Below are 23,366 nucleotides of genomic sequence, written 5' to 3'. Positions count from 1 at the left end.
TCACGGTAACCATAATCGATAACCAATCTCCTTTGTTATGTCACTCGTCCATCTGAAATAACTCAGCGGAGCAGAAAAAAAGTTTTCGTGAGCTAATGAATCTTTTTGGTCTTTCTTTGGTCTTTATTCCATCATAAGATAAAACTACATATCTTATGTTACAATGAATTGAAAAAACTACAGAAATCTACATACATATTATGAATTAAAAAGTATATCATTACAATAAATGGAGCTTAAATATCAACCTATTTACAAATGTGTTCATAAAGCGCTGTGTATTAATTTTCGGGCGCGCGCAGCCTTTTTTTTCCTGAGATTGTGTAGATATGTCTTTTGGACAGGAATGATATCTTTCAGGGGGTGGCAATCCGTTGATTTTAGTTTCTTCAAAATGTTTCTGTCTTGTTTGTTTAAAAGGTTCTTGATAAAAACTGGAAATGAGATAAAACCGCGTTTATGACATCGGTCTAAAAAATTTTGTACAACCGTAAGATCGGACTCAGATGCCCCATAGACTGAAAGTGCATAGCTAAAATTAGCCAAAACAATCGATATAAAAAGATGATCAATCTCTGCCTGAGAGTAATGTTCCTTTCTCAATGTTCGTAGGACGTGTAAACACTTGTTTGCTTTGACAAGCTTAGTTCTTACATGCTCATCAAATTTTCCATCACTCTGTAAAGTTACTCCTAGTAAAACGAAGCTATTACATTGGGGAATATTATTAATTGGAGAGTAGAGTACATTATGATTTTTCTCTCTAACAACCAGCTCTTTACATTTGCAAGGGTTGCAGACCATTCTATTGTCTTTACACCATGTTAAGAACTGTCCTACTAAGTCGGCAGACGGGTCACTATTCCTAGTGATAGGCGAAAGAATAGTGGAATCATCGGCATATTTAAAAAGCACAGGGCAACCATTAAAAAAAAATCTCCAAATCGTTCAAAAATATATTAAAAAGATACGGTCCGCTTACACTACCTTGTGTGGTTCCTCTATTGACAAGTTTCCACTGTCCTAAAAAATTATAACTAACAACACGTTGTTGTCTTGCATAGAGGAAACTATGATACCAATTGATAATGTACGGATTTAGAGGTAGCTGTTTCAGTTTGGCAGACAAAATAGCATGGTTCACAAAATCGAAAGCCTTACTGAAGTCCATGGTAAAAATTCGCACTGCGCTATAGTCACTACTATCTAAATACTTGTATGTCTGGTGCTGGATAGCGAGCAAGGCATTTGTGCAACTACCCGCCTGTCTATATGCAAATTGGGTGTGGCTCAGGTTGCTCTCAATGACTGACTGTGCTTGTGTACGATACACGACCTTCTCAAACAACCGGGCAATAACGGGAGTAACATTAATACCACGGTAGTCTGAGTCCTCTATAGGCATGTTCACTTTGGGGAGAGGATTAACATTTGCCCTTTTCCAGGAGTCTGGCCATGTATGAGTAGACAGCGACAGATTCCAAACGTGAGTGACGATTGGTGTGAGTAGCTCAGCACAGTCTTTCCAGATCCAGTACGGGAGGTCGTCTGGTCCCGTTGCGGTTTTCTTTACATGAACTAAGGTATTCCAGACACACCGCTCAGATATTTTCGGGGGCTTTACACTGTCCGGGATATCCATATCACTAGGTCTAACGTAAGTGTCATCATAGCACAGGTTGGCGAAGTAATCGTTCAGACGAACTAGAGAGTTCTTGTCCAAATTTATCAACGATGACCTGCGACGCTGCGATAGGGCGTCCACGCCCTTCCACCACTCACCGCTACCAATGGCAGCCAGTTTTCTTCTGTTCTCGGTTATCAGCTCAGAAATGCGCTTATTAAATAAAGACAGGCGTTCCTTATTCTTTAAAGATATATGGGACTTAGTCCTCAGCATACACTTGACTAATGGGGACATCCAAACTGGGTCACGCGATGACATGCGTACAGATTTTTGCGGCATAAACTTATTCATCACTGCACGAATCTTTACCTCAAGCACCTCGACCGCCTTGTTTATGTCCACCTCATTGAGGACGTCACTCCAGTCCAGCGCAGCGAGTGCCATATAAAATGACTGTTTCCGATGTTCCCTACAGTCCCGCACAAGAACTTTGCGGCGCATAGGTTTAAGCTTTAATCCCGCCGGTAAAACAAAGCCTTCATGGTCTGTCTTAATAAGCATATGTATGGAATATGCTTGACCAAACAGATCCGCTCGGTTGGTCATACAGTTATCCAAGCACGCGTTACCCCGCGTGGGAAAATCAACCACGAAATCCCAGCCAGACAAAGCCTTAAATTCTTGCATATCCAAACGATTTACATCGCCACCACAGACAATAGCCGCTTCTGGGTGTTTGTTCAACACAAGGTCCACAAAAGATATTATATAATTAATTAAGTCGAGATCCCGGTAGCTATGCTTGGGAGGATTATACAGGCCGCAAATTAGCATAATGTGATCGGACGGCAACTGCACTGTTAAAGCAATAAATTCATATAAATTGGACCGATAGACATCCAAGACTTTAATACTGTCTCTCACATAGACCACAACACCCCCTTTTTTTCTTTTGTCCAAGTCTGCCCAACCTCTGTCCCGCCTGAACACATTGTGTTATGGAGAGCGCCCATGTTTTTTTAGAGTGCGTTGCGTTACATAATTATTAAAAATAGAACGAAGAAGTTTCTAGAACATTTAGTCATGATGACTAAGCGAGAACTTTAAGGAGAACCTTCTAGAACCGTGACTCAGCATATTTTTGTTATGATGTAATCATAGTGTAATGTTTCTAAAAATAACAATATTACAGATCTCTAGAACATTCTAGAACTTTTCCGAAAGATATATAAGGAGTCACGCTAGCTCAAAGAAGGAGGCCTTTTAGTGAGCTATAACTGCTGTTGCGAAGAGCCCAGAGGAGCGAGAGCCGGACAGAGTTGTTTATTGGAATTGAAAGCCGTGTGGAAGGCTACGTGAGAGAAAGAATTACGGACGTCGACAGCTTGTTAAAGATTTTCAAGAGAACTGTGAGTTGTGCGGTAGTGCACTGAGATTTAAGTGATATTATTTGTAAAGGGCTCTAAGTTATAGGGATACTGATTGTATTAGCATTTATATCGCTCCGTAGATAAGTGAAAAAGATAGTTATTGTATTGGTTGTCGATATCGCTTCGTAGTTATTACGTTGGTCAATAAAGTAGTTGAGTTGTACGAGTTGTATCTTTCTGGCGGTTTGGAAAATACCGTAACAATTGTAATTTGGGATATTCACCACGGCGTCCGGCATATTAGTGGAAAGATGAGTTTCACTGACAATACACACATCAATATCCTGAGATCTCAGGTCAGCCTCAAGCGCCACAGGTGCTCGTACACGACTTTTTGTTTTCGACAAACCACAAATGTTCGTAAACAAACATTTTGGGACAGCGAAACCCTTTGATTTAGAGGTGGATGTTTTGTCGGTTATGTTGACACGCGGAATGTTAATTAAGTTAGTCCGATCCACTTTCCGACCTTCAGCCTTGATGAAACGGCGGCCTTGCATCACCGGGATTTTCTTGGTTGAGATGGATCGTGAGATTCGAGCACTATGTTGCCCACGGTATTTCATCAGTTGAGAGAATTAGGTTTTTAATCTTTAGAGCGAGGGGGGTCCCGCCAATTCCAAAGGGCAAAACGTGAGTTGGTTTTCATCGGCTTATTTTATTCAGTGAAAGTATTTGCGTTTGCTACGAATGGGATGTTTTTACCCATTTTTTTCTCGTTTTTGTACCGAAAAGATTTAAGGGAAGTAGAGATATTCTATCCCTTTGAGATTTATAAGGCGTTAATCGATGTTCTGCGAACTCAGCCTTGTTTCATGCATGGCTCATAACCAATGATTTTTTCCTACAGAACCCCGCACCAGGTTTACAAGTGTTTAAGCCTCCGCTTCCTTACTCCGAAGTGGATGAAGACTATCATTTGTGTCCGTTACCACGTAACAGAACTGCTGGAAAATCAGGGAAACAAGGCAGGAAATACCTGGAGAGACAGGTGAACACCAATTGATACTTGATCTGTGGGTGTTATAACTGAAAAAGCGAGCTGGGACCGCTTTGCTTTTGCTTTACTTCTCTCTTTGATTGGTCGTGCACTGCCCTCACAGCCAATTAGACGCAAAACGAAAGCAAAACGCGACTTGGCCACTCGCGTTTTCCCGCGCTTTTGGTCAGTTTGTGTAGTTAAATAGCGCTGGGTTTTCATTGACTCCTTGGTTTTTTATCTCTGTTGCAATAGGTCAGTTCAGTTATAATTTTAGTTTTGATTTTACGAAACTTAATCGAGAAGCTGCTTTAAGAAACCTTTTTCAATCGTAATACTCGGCCATCAAATACTGAAGAAAGTGAGTTGAGGGCATTTTTCTATCTGTATGGAAGTATTTTGTCAAAAACTGCGAGATGGATCAAGCATTATTCTTCTAAGAGCCACGTTTGTACAATTTGCAACATAAAACTTGCCATTCAGAAACCTCGTATTTTACCTTTGAGTGTGGTGCGAGAAGAACAGTACAAATTGCAGATGAGAGTGATCATCGCAGTTATGAAGAATGTTTAAGTACCAGGGGAGGTAGAAATAAATGTTTCCGCAGTTTTTTCTCTTGCTCTCCGAAAAAATATCTGTTGTTAAAAGCCATGCCACTTGATTTTCCACCCTTCCCACGAAATGGCAGAGAGATCTGTGTTTTCTTTTCTACCTCTCTTTCAATCCTTTACAATTCCATTGTACGGAAAGAAGAGAAAGCGAAAATGGAAAGAAACCCAAATCATCCACCAGTGGCTGTCATCTACTTTGATTACAGCCACTAGATAAAGTTTATGTTTTTTATTAACCTGAACAAAAACTCAAAACTGAGGTTTGTCATTTGTTTCACGGAAGTGATCTACGCAAATCCGCTTTCTGCTCACAATGGGTCCTACTTTTATGGCAGGTTTAGTTTGCTTTTAGATATCTTAGATTCACTTGACTAACTGTAGATTAAATTTGGAAGAAAATGACGCAGTTCTTGTCAGAAATTAAGTCCCGAAACGTTTATGTCTCCTTGTATCCTTTTTAGGATGTTATTCCTGGTGTTATGACGTGGAAGCGGTTTCCTTGTCAGCCTCTGGTATCCATGGCAGCAAATCCAACGATATCAAATGTGTGGATTCCTCGATGGTGAGTCGATCAGTGAAGAGTTGAATTCTTTGACAGCACTTTTCAATAACGTGTCATTTCGAAAATCATGTGGTTGAATTATTTGACAGCACTTTGCAGTAATGTGTCATTTATGAATTTGGAGATAGATAGGAAAAAATCGTTTTACTATATCGAAAGTAATGTGGTTAACATTTCGCGAAACAAGTGCAATGGTTCGTACTGTATAGAAGGTCATGTCCAGCGTTGTGGCTGAATGAGTTTGACCCTTGATGTTTTTGCCCTATATAACTGTTATGATGATTTTTGGTAACGTGGAGCGAAATCACAAGGTTGGGTCCATTCAAGCCTCACAGATCGCATGTTGTTATCCAACTGTACGAAGCAGAGTACAAATAACGGGCGAATAGAGTACACATATCCTGCGATATTATACGGTTTTTTGGACTGTTGGTTATTTTGTACTGTAAAAAACCTGTTTAACCAGTCTGCTGCGCGCGCTACCTTTCTCTATCCGCTTTGCTTTTCCCACCTTATGAGAAGTGAGCAGAAAGACCCAGCAGGAAAAAAAGCCGTAAGACAATAAATAAGTTATCAGACGTTTTGGTGAGTAGTATCGCTAAGTATTTTTACTCGTTGTTTGTATTTTGACTCACCCTACGGGCTCATCAAAATACGGGACAACTCGTAAACACACCAAAACGTCCAATGAGATATATATTCATTGAGAGGCGCGGTAAGAAAACAAACATAGTTTCTCCTTTTGCTAAAACTTGCGTACACCCTTTTCCGACCTAAGGACTGACCCATTCAGTGAGGACCTGCTGCCTACGGAAGTGCCTTCATTACTACAAGGTCTCCCGGATGATGACGTCACGAGTGATGACGAAGCGTAAGTTACGCATATTTTAGCAAAGAAGATCAATAATGTATGAATACATGTATGCATCGATACGAAATCATGCGAGTGGTTACAAGAGTAACAAAATTGATAGAAAATTAAGATATTCACATTACTAAAGAAAATATGATCAACTCTGCGCAAAATTTTCAACTGATAATAGAAGTAATTCTAGTTTGCGATGGTTTTGCTTTTTTTCCGCTCTATTATTGGTGTATAAAACTTTGTTTGTGTAACTCTCGCAGCCAATCAGATGCCAGACTTAAAACAAGCGCGAACTGGGCACGCACACTTTCCCGCGCTTTAAACAGTTTGCTCTTATTAGGTGGCTCTTCTAATTCCTGCCTCCTGGACAATTTATTTTCCAGTTTTAAAGGAACTATGCCTGCAATCACGTGTTTGCACGAAATTCCTCTTGAAGTCAACATTCCAGGACACTTCTCCCACACTATGTTCGCGTGCAAAATCTTAAACTCCTAGTTTATTCTACAGCGTCCTGTTACTGGACGCGGTGAAGAGTAAAAGTTTTAAACATTCTTTACTAAGAGAAAAATATCAAAGGTTTATATTTTGTAGGGTGGGAGATTTCTGTATAACTAATCATCCTGATTAAAGTTCCCCCAAGAAAGGGCTCCAGAACTAAAATAAAATTCGCGTTTGGTGAGGACACCTTCAGTAACAGTGCCTTCACAAATTACATCCTGATATCTTTTTGCCACTATCTGTTGTTTCAGGGAAGAAGAAGCAGCAGACCCAGGCTTCCAGGAGATCCCAGTCCCCACGCCAGAAATGGTTTGTGCCCAGTTTCCCTCGGCAGAGAGCATTCTTGGAGACCAAGATCAACAGGGGTCGTCGCAATTAAGGTAGCTCTCGACGTCTTCCGTGATTTATAATAATGTTACGTGTACTTTAGTTTTTCAGCTTTGTTACCTACAGTGAAGGGGTGGTTATACTTAGTCTGCCTTGATGGTATGTGTCTGTATCTTTATAGTGAGATGGTGCTTCACCCAGGCGGAAACACGAGAACCTTAGTGGCTGCTCCAACAGCAGCCACCACATCCTTCGTTCCAAGGTACTGATGACCTCCCTAGTGTATTACATTTTGTTTTAGGGGAGCTTACGATTCATAGAAAATAGCCGGTTCGGCTGGTCCATTCACAAAGAGAATGCTGGAGAAATTATTGACTGCCTCTGTTTGTTTTGCGTTCTTTTACAGGGAGAAACGTGAAAAAGAATTAAACGAATTTTTGAGACAGCGGCAGAACAGAGTGGGATTTAGAATAAAACAAAGGATACAGTCCATAAATGATGCCATGTCTTCATCCAATCTGGAACTAAAATAGAATTTGATAAATTTGAAATTAGGAAACGGATGTGGCTGATTACTTGTTTTAGTTAAAGTGCGAAAGATTTCACTTGTCTTTTTCCGGTGTTTGACCGTCTTTGCCCATTTCAGTGAGCGGCGTCTTCTCCGTGTAAAAATGTGTCTCTTTGGTTTGAGTTGTATATACATCAAGTGTGAATGTTATAACTTTGTTGATACGAATGGTGGTTCATTCCCAAACGTAAACAGAACATTTTGTAATAAAAGTGTCGTACACCGATTGTGTTTGTGTCCTTAACCTGTGAGATACCAAACGTGCTTAAGTATTGCGTGATTTTGATCGTAACTAGATAATTGTGTTTTATACACGTTCCGCTAACAAATGAAAGGTTAAACATCACTATCCGCGCAGCTAGCGTGAAAGCACATAGGGCGCGTGATGTCTCGCGCGTACGCCCCTCCCTTCTTCGGTTACACATTCTTTCTATTGCCACGTGATCATATTGTTTTACGAAGACAACAAGTTAAATCATTCCTTAGTAGAAACAAAATGATTTGTCCATGGACGCAAAACAATGGAGCAAGGTGAGCTTTTTAACGTGAAGACAGTGTAAGTTCTGTTGTATCTGGTACAGAAAGGGACGATAACGTTGCCCGGTTAAGAATTGATGCAGCTTGGTTTTTAGCAGAACTTGACTCGACTTTCACTTTCCGTTGTTTATTTATACCGTAAGTGCAGGCATTTCCGCATGGAAATCAGACAAACTTGCATTTTGCATCAAAATTCTGGCATGTACATGGACAGTATGTGCTACAAAGGGTATTTTCCGAGGGCAAACACATTTTTATTTCAATTTGTTCCTCTTTTGTGTTACGCCAAGCGAAATTACGATCTTTCACTGATCGCAACTCATCTCGCTGATGCTTACGTTTCATATTGGAGAATTCGATGCACTTCTTATCAGTTCTGTCAAATTAAGGCGTAAAGATGCATGATTTGAAGGAAATTTTAATTATTGATGGATTCTACTCAGAGAACCCACGAAACTGCAAAAACACAAGTTAAGCTTTGTTGTCAAACATTGAGTATCTCAGTTTGACAGACATTTGATACCCCTTGCTAATCTTTAAGTAGGGGTTTTTCCCCTTCGTCGCCTGAATCAAATTAGCATTTTGTATATTATTGTGTTAAACAATGCTGTCGGATTGGCATGCAGAGGGGGCCAAAAAATTGATTGAATCTTAAGAAATGACAATTGGCTGCGACCTGATGAATTTTTAAAATCATTTGATGCGCAATTTCGTGACTTGGATGCAAGTTGGCCCACGTGTAGAGAACGGCTACACGTAGGCTAGATGCAACCGCTCTCTATTAAGCAGGAAATGAGCATCTGGATTTTTCTTGCGAAACTATCCTTTTACATACAGGTTGAATACCCTCTATGATTGACGATGATCGATTTCTTACACTAGTTGTGATTTTAGCTTGATTCCAGTAATCGAGGGAAATGTGTTGTAAAGACAGTGATTCGTAATCTTTGAGTCCTTAAATCCACTTTTTGGGCAGTTGATTCACTGAGGTTCACTGCCTTAAGGTTTTTGCGTTGTCTCGCATGATTTGGTCGGTTTTGATACAGTCGACTCGCCCCTCATCATAAATGCACGACCTATACAAACTCAAGGAGATTTAATTTGTACGTCACGCGGCCTCAAACCCGTAAGGTTCACCTTTGTTTTACCCAATATTAAATTCGCCACATATTTTTCTCAATCAATAGCTAAACATCATGTTTTTCAGCATTAGAAAGTGGTTTCGTTGAAATTACAAGATTATATGACAGGCTCCCAAATTATTAAGACGTGTTTTCCAAATTGTTCTTCTTAGAAGTAAGCTGTATGAATCCTAGCAGTATTATTATCACAACAGTCCCAGTCATCGCCAGTCATCATTGTTAAAGTTCATCGTCATCGCTTTTGTGATAAAGCAATACAAATGTGCGAGAAACCCAACTGTATTTAAAACCTGTTCCAAAATACAAAGGCGGTCATCGAGAGCAAAACTATGTAAAGGTGATCTTCCACACGCGTGCTGGTGACGTAGGCAAAGTAAAAAAGACCGTTGACCGGAAGTAACCTTCTGAATAACATCAAGTGAATAAATACAAACGAAGTTATTCTAAATGTCTATTACACTGTCTACATCATTCCGCAGTTATCGTTTTTCGTCATCGTTATTGTTATAGTTATGTCAATGAAAATTATTTCTAGCATCGACGGGGGGGGGGGGGGGGGGGGTAAAGAGAGGAAGGGGTGAGGGGGATGGGGGATTTAACATATCGCCAGCGCAGGAGGAAATTGGTGTTACAATACAAAATACTCCAACTCGTAATTTTTTTAAAAATCATTTCATTGGGGCCACACTCAGCGAAACAATATGTTTCCATGGTAACGGCCCTGGCTTCTGTGCCTGTGTGCAATAGCGGACCTACTACTGAACTACTTGTCCTCCGGTTAGATATTTTAAAGATTACTAACCCAAAGCCTGTGACAAAGTTATACGGGAATTGCAAAGCCGATGCAACCAAACTATGTTAATATTGAGCAAACTTTCATTTTGAATTTACAATGTAGTCTTTGAAGATTCCGCTTTTCATAAGCTGGAGCCAGTCCGTGGCTTTCTTCATTTTTCTGAATCAACCCAGACAGTTTGGATACAAGGAGATACTTGGCCATCGTTTGGTGAAATTGTCACAAGATATCCTCTGTATGGTGCTTCTAAACTGCACGTGTTTGTGGATTGTTTCGAAGGCAAATCGAATTTGACGTATGGATTGATTACTCCGCAAGGCAGGTACGAACTAAGCCCCAATCCACACTTTTATGGTGAACACATTGCATAAAAAGCATTTAGGGGCGGATCTAGGGTTGTGGCGAAGGGAGTGCTCTTTCACCCCCCCCCCCCCACCCCTCCCCCGAGTTGACCTGCGGCTTTCTAATACGACTTTACAGTTACACAAAAGTTGTTGAACCGTTGTATGTACTCTCAGTAGTTTACATTATTTCATTGTCTAGTCATAGGCCTTCTTCCTTGTTGTTTGTGTTCAAATTTGTTTACGTCACCTGTTAGTTACGTCATTCTATATTAGTACACCCCGAAAAATGCAGGATCCACCCCTGGTATTAACATTTATTTGGGTTTGTTCAATGCGTTGTTACGAAACAAAGCCTGGTTACTTGTGATGTTTGATGGCAATCCTTAGATTTGAAGAATTCCTTTAAAAGCTGCAGGTCAATGAATGTGGTGCGTGAGGCAAAGCTGGCTCCAAACTATTTTTATTTTCCAAACATTTGCGAAATGTTTCGCACATGTACATGTTATGCCATGCAGAAAGAGCTGAGATAGCGCTCTTTTGTCTAATTTGCTTCACAACAAGCTTTTGATGTTATTTCATTGCTAACGTAGGAGTTTATATTTTGAATGTGCTTTGCTGGAGAAGAATTTTCTTGTAATTCTCTAGGAAGTTTCAGATGCTGAATGTTCAGAATGGACAACATCTTCGACTGAAGGGAAAATTATGGTAATTATCGCATCCACTTATATTAGCTTAGCTTGCCCTGTACCCTTACCCGCTTCCTTTTAACAAAGCGGGGGAAGTTGGGCCGAGCGATGGAACCATGAAGAGGGCATAGGGCGAAAGTGAGTAATGAAGAGACAAGCACAGGCGTTGCGATGAATTCAGACAATCGAGCAATCGAGCAAGCGAGGAACCGTTAACTCAATACCTAATAAGGAATAGATTGGAGGAAAAATGGTCGATTTACGACGCTAAGTAATCAGAAATGGGACCATGTGAAAATCAGACTATATGAAAGCTTGAAATTCTATCAGGGCCTGTTTATATGTAGGTGGGGGACCCCAGGTAGGTGAGGTAACCCGCATAGCCGTGATCGAAAAATAAAATGCATTTACATACAATCTTACAACCCCGGGGTGCTGGGGTGAGGTTTCTTGAGGTTTTTGTCGCGCTCGCAACTAGGGAGTTTGAGCACAGCCGTTCCAAGCTCATGTCTCGAGAAAGATAAAATAAGAAATTATATGGACAGGTGGGTTACCCCCCCTAAGAACAATTGTGGCCACTTTGTTAAAAACCAAATGCAATGGCCGCTTTGTTAAAAACAAAAGATACCAAGAAACGGGCAAGGAATTGCTGGTTTTCACGTGACGTCACTAAATTTCAGACTTCAGAACTATTGATCCTCCTGAGATTTTACTTTCATGATGTATTAGAGCAGCTAAAAACTAATATTCAGACAAATTTTCAGTCCAAATGGGTTCTTGGTTTAGTGATAGACTACTCTTGAATTTCTAAGCTTTTGCGTGACGTGGCCTTTACATGACGAGCGAGAGAGCTGTTATGTTGGTTTAAAAGGTGACTTATTTAGGGAAATTCAGCTATCTGAACAGTTCTTGTATTAGAATAAAGTATTATTGTTACGTTTATGAGTTCTTAGAGAAATAAATTCACGCTTTTGTAGCAAAACTCAGTGACAGATGTTTCTGCTGGTTTCCGGCCGCCATGTTGGTGCCCATCTAGGTGGGCACCAGCATGGCGGCTCCATACAAATCTCTATAAATTTGGGAATAACGTTTCTCCTCATATCTTCCGTAAGAAAAATTGCTGTGACCTGAATCTTGGCGAGAGTCTTTACATATCTAGCTTCTTTCTATTTCCAGATTCTAGACTAAATCGATTGAACGGTTTTTATTTTTTATTTTGATCTATTTTCAATGGCGTGACACTGAAAACCAGCAATATTTTACAATTGTGCAAATGATCGTGAAAGATGAGGGTTACTAGTATTTTGCTGCTAGAGCAACATTTGTTGCCAGATTATGCCCACCCAGCCCACTCTCCGCCCCACAAACACGCACACACCAACAACTATGACAGGACGGATAATGCATGCACTGTAAGTACCTCCCGTTGTTCCATACAAAGCCTTAGAAAAGTTTTCTAAGGCTTTGTATGGGACAACGGGAGGTACTTACAGTCCACGCGTTTTTCCGTCATGTCATATGACATTGTCTGCCTAATGACCTCTGCCCATGTCACCTCCAGCCCATACAACCTTTTTATTCCAATTCCCGTCACGACGAATGCACAAGTTTTCTTATCACACAACTGCCCAAAATAGTAGAAATTTAAGTCTTCAAAGTTCACATAAACTGAATTCAACTGTATCTATATTCAACATGTCCAAGAAATCAATACAAACTTAAAGCATAACATGAATGAGCTGGCTCCAAGAGCCCTTTGATTATCTTTTACGATCAGATTCACGATCGATCGTTATTAGAGACCCTTTCAACAATGTTGCTATAGTTCGACTGGACTGGCGGACTGGGACAAATAAATTTTGCTGAACTCTAAACATAAAGTGATCTCCTTCCTCCACTCGACGGCATTTTCTACCAATTAGGTAACCCGTGCCTTTTTTTTTTTATTATTTTTCTTCCGGTGTATTCATCTCTCACGGATAAATTTACGAAATCATCGAACGATCATATTGTGAATTCATCTTTCATTTTCTTATCTTCAGGGGATGGAGCAGCCAATACAGAAAAATCTTTAAGAAAACATTCGACTCTATGACAAATTATGCTGCCTCTTCGCGAATAACACATTTCTACAACAGAGATATCAGTAACGGAAGTGTCTTGTGTATTTACCGTGACCTAAAGAGCAACCGCGTCCACTTTGTCATCAATGGAGAGGAAGGATGGGTCAATTTTAGCCGAAGCGAACCAGACTTCTGGTATGGTTACATTCGCTTGAGTTCCACCGGAAACGGAAGTAAAATTCAAGTTACACTGGGTCCGGGAGAAGATCTAGGTAAAGGCCACGGGATCATGCTGTTATAAAACATCTCAGACTTCCTCTATCTCCTTGTCAGCAGATTTCAGAAGAAAATATTTTTATCCACAAATAATAACTTTCAACGTCGTTAAAAATTATTTAGGGGTTGAAAGGGTATGGAAAATTGACCCTTTTTTATGAATTGATCTCCATTACTTTCAAAGACGAAGGCATAATACCACATTAATAGAGTTGTGGAGTAGGATTATTTCTTTATTTTCATTGTAAAAAAGTAGGAAACTTGAAGAAACAGAAACCTGAATAGCTACTAGTGTTACACTGTATTTTAATCAAAACCCCCAACCCTCCCTCCCCCTGATAATAGTTTGAGGCAAAGCATTCTAAACTAGAATTGTAACCAAGAAAATAAACAACAACCACAAATCCAACAACGATACAAACCTCTGTCCAAAAACAATACTGATAACCTCGTTGCTTAGGATCATGTTCCTCTGGTGTTTTCTAGCTTACTTTGATCCAAGACTTCCAGTCCCTATAACACCAGTACAGCAAGAGCCAGCAGGTGAGGAAGACACTGGAAATGCAGCTCCAATTTGCCTCCTCCTGGAAAGAATAGCGCAAGCACTGCATCCAGGTAAACAAGAGTACTTTTTGGTCGGTTGCCATTTACCCAGCTCTGCTTTGTGCAGTTGTCCCTCACATTTGTTTTCATTTTGACACAGTTAAACATGGAAGTCGCCTACCCCATGAAGTGCGTTTGGCTTTAAAAAGTACGTTTAAAAATAAATAAATAAATAAATGAATACATAGCTTGTAGTGCATCAAGAAACAACCACAAGTTTGTTCAGTTATGAACCCCATTCCATCAGAGGACCGTCCTTATAAAGAATGCATCCTGAGTGGGTTTTAGTAAAAACGACAATTATTCGTACTGCGTAAAATTTATGCGTCGTCTGGATGCTTGCTTTTTTGGAGGGGGAGAGGTAGGCATTAGACTGCCGGATCACCTTTATCTTCCAAGGTGGAGCTCACTTTAAATTGATAAATAAAACCTATGAAACCTTAAAAGTTACTCAGAAAATGGCTAAAACATTGCAAAAATGCTGACAAGAACTAGCTCCGATCGTAGAGATTCTTTGCGCATGCTCATGGCTGAAATGGTGTATTGGTTTCAATATCAGTGTTTGAGTAGTCAACCCTTTCACTCCCAAGATCTCATTAGTAAGTCCCCTTACTGTCTGCTATACAGTTCTTATGATTTTAGTTCGAAGAATTTTGGTATTGGATCAACTAATAATTCCTTACTTGAAGTTTTCATTACTTGTCCCCTTGATTTTGTATTGCTATTGTAAGGAAGTAGTCTGTCTTGATCACTCATGGGAGTTAAAGGGCTTGTCAAAAAAAGTTGTCTATTTCAACCTATTAAATTTGCAACATGCGCACAATAATTATATGCTGGCAACTAATATAAGATCTGTGTTAGAAAAGGAATGTCTCTTCACATGTTTGTTGTTGTTATTGTTGTTTTTTTTATCAGCGCTTTCTAGGGTTGTCCCTGACTCCAAACCAATGCTACCTTACCAGGGACCAGGTATGTCGATAAGAACAATGTGTATGCGTATATGCATACGCGTACGCTCTGGAACGCATCGGCATTTACATGTGTATATGTATATTTCAGCAGGATTTTTGAGAACCAGGCTGACGACAATGGTCACAAAAAAAAAATCTTGCATTACTCTCCAATTTTTGTATGCATCAGCCTTTTTGGTAACGGCGGTCATCTTGAAGTGAAACAAAACAAAACAAAAACAAAAAACCATACATAAGGATCTTTAGAGCCGGTTATTTACACGAGGTCTAACTCCAAGTGCGGTTTCACGCAAGCAGTGGGCCTCAGGGATTCCCTAGAAAAGGGTTATGCAATTGGATAAATATCCTTCCACTTTAAGCTTTCAGCCCTCTTGACACTGTTTACAAAAATAAATGTTCAGATAAAAAATTCGGCCAAACTGAAGATGGCTCAGAACGCGGTATTGTTAAACAACGGCTAAACTTTGTTCAAATAATCGGCCCTTAGAGTTACTTTCTAAAACACTAACCCCTCTAAGCAACCTATTCCTCCAATGTGCCTTTCTTTCTCTCAGTGAATTCAAGGGAGAACCTTAGCAAAGTTAAAGAGATGACTCAGCGTTGTTTCTGCCACGTACTGCCTGGAAAAAACCGCAGCGTGCCCTTACACTACAGTTTTCAGTTTAAATGTAAATGGAATGTTGATCCCCAGCCCACTGGCTAATATTCCTGTCTCCATCAAACTATTGTTATGGCAAGCTTTGCCATTTAGATATTTTGCGCATGCCCGCAGAGAACACGAGGCGAATGTAGTTCTATCAAAAGAAACATTACATTAAATGTATCAATGCAGTTTTCAAACCTACAACTTTCTAGGACCCCATATCTCGGTTCAGTTGCTGATAGGCCCTATGGTTTTCATACTTGTTGATTGTCAGCATGTAAAGCCCCGTTTTTCAGTGCAATGACTTACTGTGGCCGGACAAGGAGGAATTAAGGTCATTTGTGATGGTAAATTTACAAATTTGTTTGATTTGGCTTATTCATATTTTTTAGCGAAAATATCTTGGCTGAGCCATCACTACGTGATGCAGACCTCTCGTCCGCGTGGAATTTGCCTTCTGATAAACAACGTTCCAACCTTAGTGGTGGGAGAAGAGAAGCTCAAGGACCTGTTCGAGTTCCTTTCCTTTGACGTACTGATCAAAAGAGGTCTTCAAAGAGACGAGATCTATAGTTTAGCTGAGGAATTTGCAAAGAAAGATCATACTCACTTTGACACATTTGTTGTTATTTTCATGTCTTTTTGTGGACGATGCAGTGAAATATCTTGTGCTGATGGTAGGAACGCGAGCCTTGAGCATATTATGGAGGAGTTCAGAGCATCAAGGTGTCCCTCCCTCCGGGGTAAACCCAAGTTATTTTTTGTTCAGCGTTTTAGAGGGACATCTTCAAGGGTCAACAACGAGTGCTTATTCTTCGAGTCCGGGAGCTTTGCAGAAAATGATGCCATGAGGATGCCTTGCATCCCCGCCAGCAAGAGAGACAGCTGCCCCGAAGAAGCCGACTTTCTGCTTGTGGGTGTGACTTCTACATATCCAGTTGATCAACCCATCAGAGAACCAGAGTCTTTGTTTATTCAGGTGAAGGATCAGTCATCATTCGTCACCCAGGGGGGAGGGGAGGGGCGCCTGAGGATTTTGAGGGGAATCACATATTTTTTAGGAGGAAAAGATGGGGGTCAGTCGTCGCTAACAGGACAAAATGAGGGATTATTGAAAATTAACTGCCAATGAGGGGGGGAGGATCATTAGAATGCTACAGGGCCATAGGGGGATCAGATTAGTTTTATTATGACACAACCAAAATCCTCTTTCCCCCTTCCACGCGGGAGATAAATAATGACGGATTCCAAAGTATACGAAACAAGGAAGGAAATGAGGCCTGCATTGATATTCACCACACCCAGTGGAGAAAAATTGAATTCTCTTGCAATTTCAGATCAACGAAAACTTCAGGCATTGTTGCTCATTAATATCGATGAAAATGTAATATTAAAATGGTGGCTAATTTTCTTGCTTTGCTCATTCAACAGATCTTGGACCAGGTCATAAGAAGTTCCTATCAAATGTACCATCTGCTTGATATGTTGACGATGGCAAACAAACAGATGATGGATAAACAGAATGACCTACCAAACATTGGAATGCCATATCGGAACCACACACTGAGAGCAAGAGTGTGTTTAGGTAAAGAAAGTAATGCGCCGATCAATTTAATGTTTCAAACCCCCCCCTCCCCCTCTGGGCAACCCACGGGTATTTGACCATCGTCCGTGCCCGGGGGGGAGGAATGGGTAATTTGAACCTTTCCTGGCTCGGGTGGGAAATTTTGATCTGGAAGTATCAGTTCTTTCCAGCGGAATACATGTGTTGTTTTAATTTGGAAGGGTTTAAAGGCAAATAGTTAACTTTACAAGCGATTTCCATAAGGACTAGGTTTTTAATCTTGGTCAATGTGTAGCGAGTTAAAGTCACTGAGTTTGCCTTTTACGAAAAAAATTTAGTGGGGTATTTGGACACAGTTTTTTCCTGGGGAGGCGGGAATTTGAACAAACCGATCTCTATGAATCAAAAAATAATGTAGTCAGCTTTTCTTGGTGTGAGCAGTCCTGAAAAGGGCGGATCTTGGTGACAGTGACTGAAGTTTTGAAGACCTTAAGGGGTTGATGTCATCATTGGAGTCTGTCAATGGAGTTTCATAGGTCTCGATCCTGGAGACTGCTGGTCAGTTTTATCGTCATGTTGAAAGCTGTAAAACTTTCATCCCAACTTAACCCCCACCCTTCCCCTCAACTAATATGCCTTGGATATTGATAAATCTATAAGGGGGCGTTCTTTTCCTTTCTAATTAACAAATAGAGAAGCCTTGACTGTGCTCTGTTCTGTTATAAAGCACGCAGGAAGCGGCTAGAGCACGAAAGAAGTGTAGGGAGAAACACGAGACGTAGTCGAGTGTTTCTTCCCACTGAACTTTATATACTATATGAGTGTTAGCTGTGTTTGATTTTTATTTCCGTACGTAAGCTTGCAATCTAACTGAGCGTGAATTAATCTTTAAAACTCGGAATGTCTATTTTGTTTTTCCTGTGAGGATTTTCGTGTCTGCTCACGTTTTAATAACGTAAATTACGGCGCCTGGTATGTTTACAAACCTTTATTTGGTTCTTCTGTTGCTACTTGCCGGCTCGCTTGTTCCGAAATTTCACTTTCAATTATCGGAAAAAAGCTAAAAAGAAGTCCTGGAAAAGGTCGAACATAGTACAATTTGGTAGATGGCGTGACAGCTTTAGCTCAGCTCTATGCTCTATACTCTCAAAGAGCACGCTCTTTCAACCAATGACAGCGCGCGTTATATCCGAACTTTATTATAAAGTGAAATAAACGAAGCAGCTGAGGCAACAAACAATGACCGCGTAATGTCACTTTTCGTCGTGGATAATTGGAATGAGTGGTCGCTAGTGGGAACAGGAAACACTTAGTAACTAGTCTGTGTTTTGCAGTTTTTGTCATGCATCAAACACCTTCCTTTTAAAATTGATTGGGATACTCAAATTATTTAAGTGAATGTTCAAATCTGCCTAAAAATCAATGCCTTTCTTTGTCGTTAGGTTCAACACTGCCCTCAGCCCTCATCACTTCCGGTAAGACTGTCTGGACTCCGTCTCTTACTCCATTCACACCACCAAAGCTTGTATAATTAGTGCGGGTTTAACTGAAGGAAAATCAGAAAAAGGAACTGAAAAACTAAATTTTCCTTGGGATTCAAGTAATCGCTAACTTTTATTTTCAATGTGCTACATTTGAAGTCGACAGCTTCTATGAGGAAAAACAATTTAAATCGTGTTTGACAAAACAGCCTTAAAACATGTTTAAGCTTTGGTGTGAATGGTGTATATGTCATTATGTAACTGTGCACTGAATCACAGATATACATGTGATGGGCAATACACGTAACCGATGCGAAGATCATGTTAAATGTAGTGGGAAAATTTTCATTGCAAATGAAGTAGTGATGGTAATAGAACTGAGTGGGGTTCAATTTAAGGAGTCCTAATCGGGCGAGTTGTTTCGCAGTAGCTGAACTTGTAGCGCTAAGCTGATTTAAAATTACGAGTACAATTACCCCTGAATGGTACGGCATGAAGTGCGATTACCAATTCATCGTGTCAATAAAAAAATGCAAGATACTTGGGAATGAAGATTTAATGCAAGAGCTAACTGTACTAGTTAATTTCCATCATGTTTGTTTTCAAGGTGGAACTCTCAACCTGCTCACTTGAAAATTTTCTTCCTTTTGATTGGTTTGAGGTTTATTGGCTTAGCACACTATTCCTGCTGAATATAGTTATTGGCTGCTTAAATTTTGAAGTTAACCATTTGATCTTATCTTTTTGATGTCTGATTACAAGCGTTTGTAATCAGACAACTGAAATCGGTTAAATTGGACTCGAAACATCCATTGAATAATGGTAATAGGACCGAGTGGAGTCCAATTCGGTCTATAATCGTACAAGTGATTTTCAAAATCGGACAACCACGAATTGGGAGTCCAATTTGTTAATCACAAGTATGATTAAAGACAGAATTGGACGACACAAAGTCCTGTTACCCATTAATCATAACCGTTACAATTTCAGAAAACATCAAATACGTTTAGGACAAATATATCTAGTAGAGGCATTGTCTAAGTAAAAAATTCCTCAGTTTTTGAAGTTTCGCTTTTTTTTCTTCGGATAAGTGGTTATCGCAATGGTTATTGTGATCAATTCTGCGACTGGTGGATTTGGCTGAAAGGACTAAGTATGATTGGCTGCTTTATGAGTCCGATTACAGGTGTCCGATTGTAATCAACTGTCCGATTACAACTGTATAGAATGATGAATGAAAAATAAAGCAGTTAATGCACCAATCACATTTGAGGAAATTGTAATGATTAAGATTAAACCACAAAAGGGGCCCTGACCCCTATAGTGACTGGCTCCTAATTTGTCCTAACAGAATATCAATCATCCTTGAATCAAAAATTAAGATCACGAGAAAAAGGAAATGATCACCAATTTAGGAAGCTCCTGATTGTCAAACAGATTATTCTTGTCAGCACCAGAGGAAATGAGAAGAGAACAGTGTGGAGAAAATGAATACCAATGTGAGAGTGTAAAGGGATGAGAAACACTCATAACGAGCATTTTGTTATTTACACAATTGATTTATGAAATTTCTTTCACTGGCTTTTAAACTGGAACTTCGATTTTTTCAGCTGTGGCCCAGCAGGCTAGCTATGAAATGAACAAGAATCCTCGAGGATTGTGCGTCATCGTGAATAACGTCGACTTCCAGAACAAGGACCTGAATCGACCAGGAGCCGACAAAGACGAACGTAGCCTCCAACTTCTATTCAAGACGCTTCTCTTTGAAGTGATTATCCGGAGAGATTTGACGAAACACGAGTTGGAGAAAGTGGCACAGGATTTTGGAGAAGCAAATCACGAAGCGTATAACGCGTTTGTATTCATCGTCATGTCGCATGGAGGAGATCGCGATTGCATCTTGGGAGTCGACGGGAGGGAGAGAACCGTGAAGAATTTGATGTCCGAGTTCCGTGAGAACAAGTGTCCGTCACTTAAGCATAAACCCAAAGTATTCATCATCCAAACTTGCAGAGGATGTCAAGAAGACGCTGATAATTCAATGCCCTCATCTGCTAATGATATCAGTTTACAGGTGGTTACAACGTCGTCACGGGAACAGAAAAGCTCCCAGCCATGTGGTACTGCATTCAGTACTGACTCCACCCTCCCACGGAGCGTGCTTCCACCGGAAGCTGACTTTGTCTTGGCCTTCGCCACCGTGCCCGGTTACGTATCATATCGAGATCCGCATCATGGCGCCTGGTTCATACAGGTAAGAAATTGCCAAAACTAAAGCAACATGTTATTTCGATTCAAACTGCGAACAGCGTAAATTAGCCACTGTAAAGAGTTTCAAAGCTGACGTTTCGAACGTTAGCTATAGCCCTTAGTCAATCGCTCTGACGAAGGGCCAACGCTCAAAATGTCAGCCTTTAAACTCTTTACGGCGGCCAATTTACGTTATCAACTCAGTTGATAATACTTGATTGCCCTGTTATACTCTCCAACCGCAGCAACACCACAGTTTCTTCAGAAACTTACCTCCTTTATTCACTGATCTACCACTGTCGAGCACCAGCTCCACTTTGAATTTGGCACTAGTTCATTGAGCTAAGAGTGTTTGAGGTAATCATAGTCTCCTAAGAGAGAAGGAGTAGGAGACCTAGAAATGGGTAACTCACTCCAACAAAGTAAGCGGTCAGACAATAAGCGACGCTCTGTGGATATAAGGCGAGGTATTTTTTATTGATAATTTTACTGTATTTTTACTTCATAAGAGCGGTCGCAAATATTCCCGTACAAACTCTTATATTTTCGCCATAACGCTTATTATTCAAGATGATCATGTCACAGTTGGAGCCTGGGCTGCCTGTGGGCTGACTCTACCAAAGGTCATTTTAAAGGTCATTTCATTTTCCACACAAAATATCCTTTCGTCAACCTAGCTTGGCCTTCATTATAATTTTCGTCTCAAGTTTCTAAGATCTTTGGCTCATTTCGTCCGATAACGACTTCTTTTGCTAGAATGGCGATGTTCCTCATTTTGTTGTCCTTAATTATTACAATAGGATTTAGTCGAAGCGATCAACAAATATCATCGTCGTCATCACTTCCTTGAGATCTTGACGGAAGTCACTAGACTGGTAGTGGAGCGTGGTAAACCTGTCCAGGTTCCCGCCCCTATGGATACCTTGAGTAAATTTCTGTACTTGTGAGAGGGGACTGAGCCGAGTGATTTACTGTTAACTGCTCCTACGGATACCTTGACTAAATTTCTGTACTTGTGAAAGAGGAGTGAGCCGAGCGATTTATTTTTAACCATGACGTCGTTTATACTGTTATTATGTTAGAGATTTAGAACGAAAATTATCGAATAGTTCAATGCTTGTGGACACGATTGTTACCCAATAAGTGAAGATGCCTCATCCTTTCTTGAATCAAATCGGTTCAAATAAAAAAAAGTTAACAAAAAATAAAATAAAAATGAGATGACTGCAGGCTTTTTTCTTTTTGAATTACAAATCAAATGATTTCAATATGCTAGACGTCTTTTTCATCTGTTTACGATTTATTTTCTTATTCAAGTATAGGAATTATTGTAGAGAGTTTGCTCTAAACGTTTTCATTTTTTTCCTAACTGCTTAGGATAATCTCAAAGAGTTGTAAAAAAATTTGTAAGAAATATTTCATTCTGCGACAGAACGTAGAAAATGATATGTTAAAAGTAAGAGAGTAGTTAATTCCACTCTAAAAAAAAACAGAAGTTTATTAACACACTTGAAACATGTCTGTTAGTATTTTGCTGTATGTCCAGGAGTATTTTCTTTTTAAAAAGTTGTTACTCAGTGACAGAGTTCTTTCTAGTTTGATAGCAAGCGAAAAACAAATCCTGTAAGAAAAAAGAAAATAGCAATAGTTAACCTCAAAACACTAAAAAGCAGACTTAAGAAGTGTAATTGAATAAGCGTAAATATTGTAAACTTTGTATACTGTTGAATTTAATTCGTATAGTTTGGTCACGAGGAAAATAAAGTGACATTAAATGTTTGTTATGTGTCAAATATTTTCATCCTGTAACTTCCATTAAATAGCCGATTTTGCCCCAGGAGAGATCAGTAATATACTTTGGGAATCTTTAGAGGTCTTAAGCCGCTTTGAACGAGCTAGATCGCATGATGTAAATGACCCAACGCATCTTATCATTTCAGATTTTAAATATTTACAACAGAACGACATTATTGTGCCGATTGATCTCTGGAAACCAGAGTGAGACCATGAAGTAGTCAGCTTTAGCTTAGTGATCTTCCAGATGCAAATATAGAATGGCCTGTCGAAAGATATGCTGGAAGGATCGTGGCATAACTTAGAACGCTTTTGAGAAAGGAAATTTCTTCAAGTATACGAACGGGCCATTTTAGCTCCGCTTTGGAACATCATCGTTTGAAAACATTAACCGTAATTGACTCTTTCCAGAAAACTTGAAAGGAAACTTTTTGTGATCATGTCTGAATGTTTTCTCCCAAATTGACAGGCAGTTTACATGTTAAAACTTTCACGCAATAAAAAAAAAAAAAATACAAACAACAGTAAAATCAATTCCAGTTTATCGTTGTTAATGCTCTATTTCCGGCCCCATCGATCCCTTCCGTAAATCACACTTCCTGTTTGGAGTCTATTGTTTTCCTATCAATCAATCAATCAAAAAAATTGAATTAATTTTTTCTTCAAGAGGTCATTATTTAGCGACCATACCGCAGTCAAAGAGCTAAAATGACCCCGGGCATGAGATTGAAGCCGGCCCAAGAAAGAGA

The 23,366-nt window shown here is 39.9% G+C and overlaps 2 protein-coding genes across 3 annotated transcripts; both read left to right on the top strand.

Moving 5' to 3' along the window:
* The first annotated feature begins 3,308 nt into the window (after window positions 1–3,308).
* Window positions 3,309–7,694, top strand: LOC149039698 (cilia- and flagella-associated protein 221-like). Its single transcript, XM_089183165.1, has 7 exons — window positions 3,309–3,353; window positions 3,908–4,048; window positions 5,109–5,209; window positions 5,988–6,080; window positions 6,824–6,952; window positions 7,081–7,161; window positions 7,306–7,694. The coding sequence occupies exons 1-7, from the start codon at window positions 3,309–3,311 to the stop codon at window positions 7,430–7,432; spliced, it is 717 nt and encodes a 238-aa protein (XP_089039291.1). The 3' UTR covers window positions 7,433–7,694.
* A 207-nt stretch (window positions 7,695–7,901) lies between these two features.
* Window positions 7,902–22,602, top strand: LOC113683791 (uncharacterized). 2 transcript variants are annotated; one of them, XM_089183381.1, is made up of 12 exons: window positions 7,902–7,998; window positions 10,045–10,264; window positions 10,932–10,991; window positions 13,015–13,307; window positions 13,798–13,926; window positions 14,015–14,062; window positions 14,830–14,883; window positions 15,921–16,507; window positions 16,960–17,113; window positions 18,535–18,567; window positions 20,184–20,827; window positions 21,624–22,602. In XM_089183381.1, exons 1-12 carry the CDS (start codon window positions 7,989–7,991, stop codon window positions 21,768–21,770), a joined length of 2,379 nt encoding a protein of 792 aa, XP_089039507.1. In that variant the 5' UTR covers window positions 7,902–7,988; the 3' UTR covers window positions 21,771–22,602. The 2 variants fall into 2 exon arrangements, with proteins under 2 accessions (XP_089039507.1, XP_089039509.1); XM_089183383.1 differs by lacking the exon at window positions 14,015–14,062 and having other exon boundaries at window positions 7,905–7,998.
* Window positions 22,603–23,366: the final 764 nt, after the last annotated feature.

This window comes from Pocillopora damicornis, chromosome 9 (assembly GCF_964200805.1).
Source record: "Pocillopora damicornis chromosome 9, jaPocDami1.2, whole genome shotgun sequence".
Lineage (NCBI taxonomy): Eukaryota > Metazoa > Cnidaria > Anthozoa > Scleractinia > Pocilloporidae > Pocillopora > Pocillopora damicornis.
The sequence above is the reverse complement of the archived record's forward strand: the minus strand, read 5'-3'. Positions and strand labels throughout refer to the sequence as shown.

Coding starts and splice junctions, on each gene's coding strand:
- LOC149039698 (XM_089183165.1), top strand. CDS start 3,309: ATGAGTTTCACTGACAATACACACATCAATATCCTGAGATCTCAG. Junction 5,210..5,987: donor AATGTGTGGATTCCTCGATG/GTGAGTCGATCA, acceptor TTCCGACCTAAG/GACTGACCCATTCAGTGAGG. Junction 6,953..7,080: donor CAGGGGTCGTCGCAATTAAG/GTAGCTCTCGAC, acceptor GTATCTTTATAG/TGAGATGGTGCTTCACCCAG.
- LOC113683791 (XM_089183381.1), top strand. Junction 14,884..15,920: donor GCTACCTTACCAGGGACCAG/GTATGTCGATAA, acceptor CATATTTTTTAG/CGAAAATATCTTGGCTGAGC. Junction 16,508..16,959: donor CAGAGTCTTTGTTTATTCAG/GTGAAGGATCAG, acceptor CTCATTCAACAG/ATCTTGGACCAGGTCATAAG.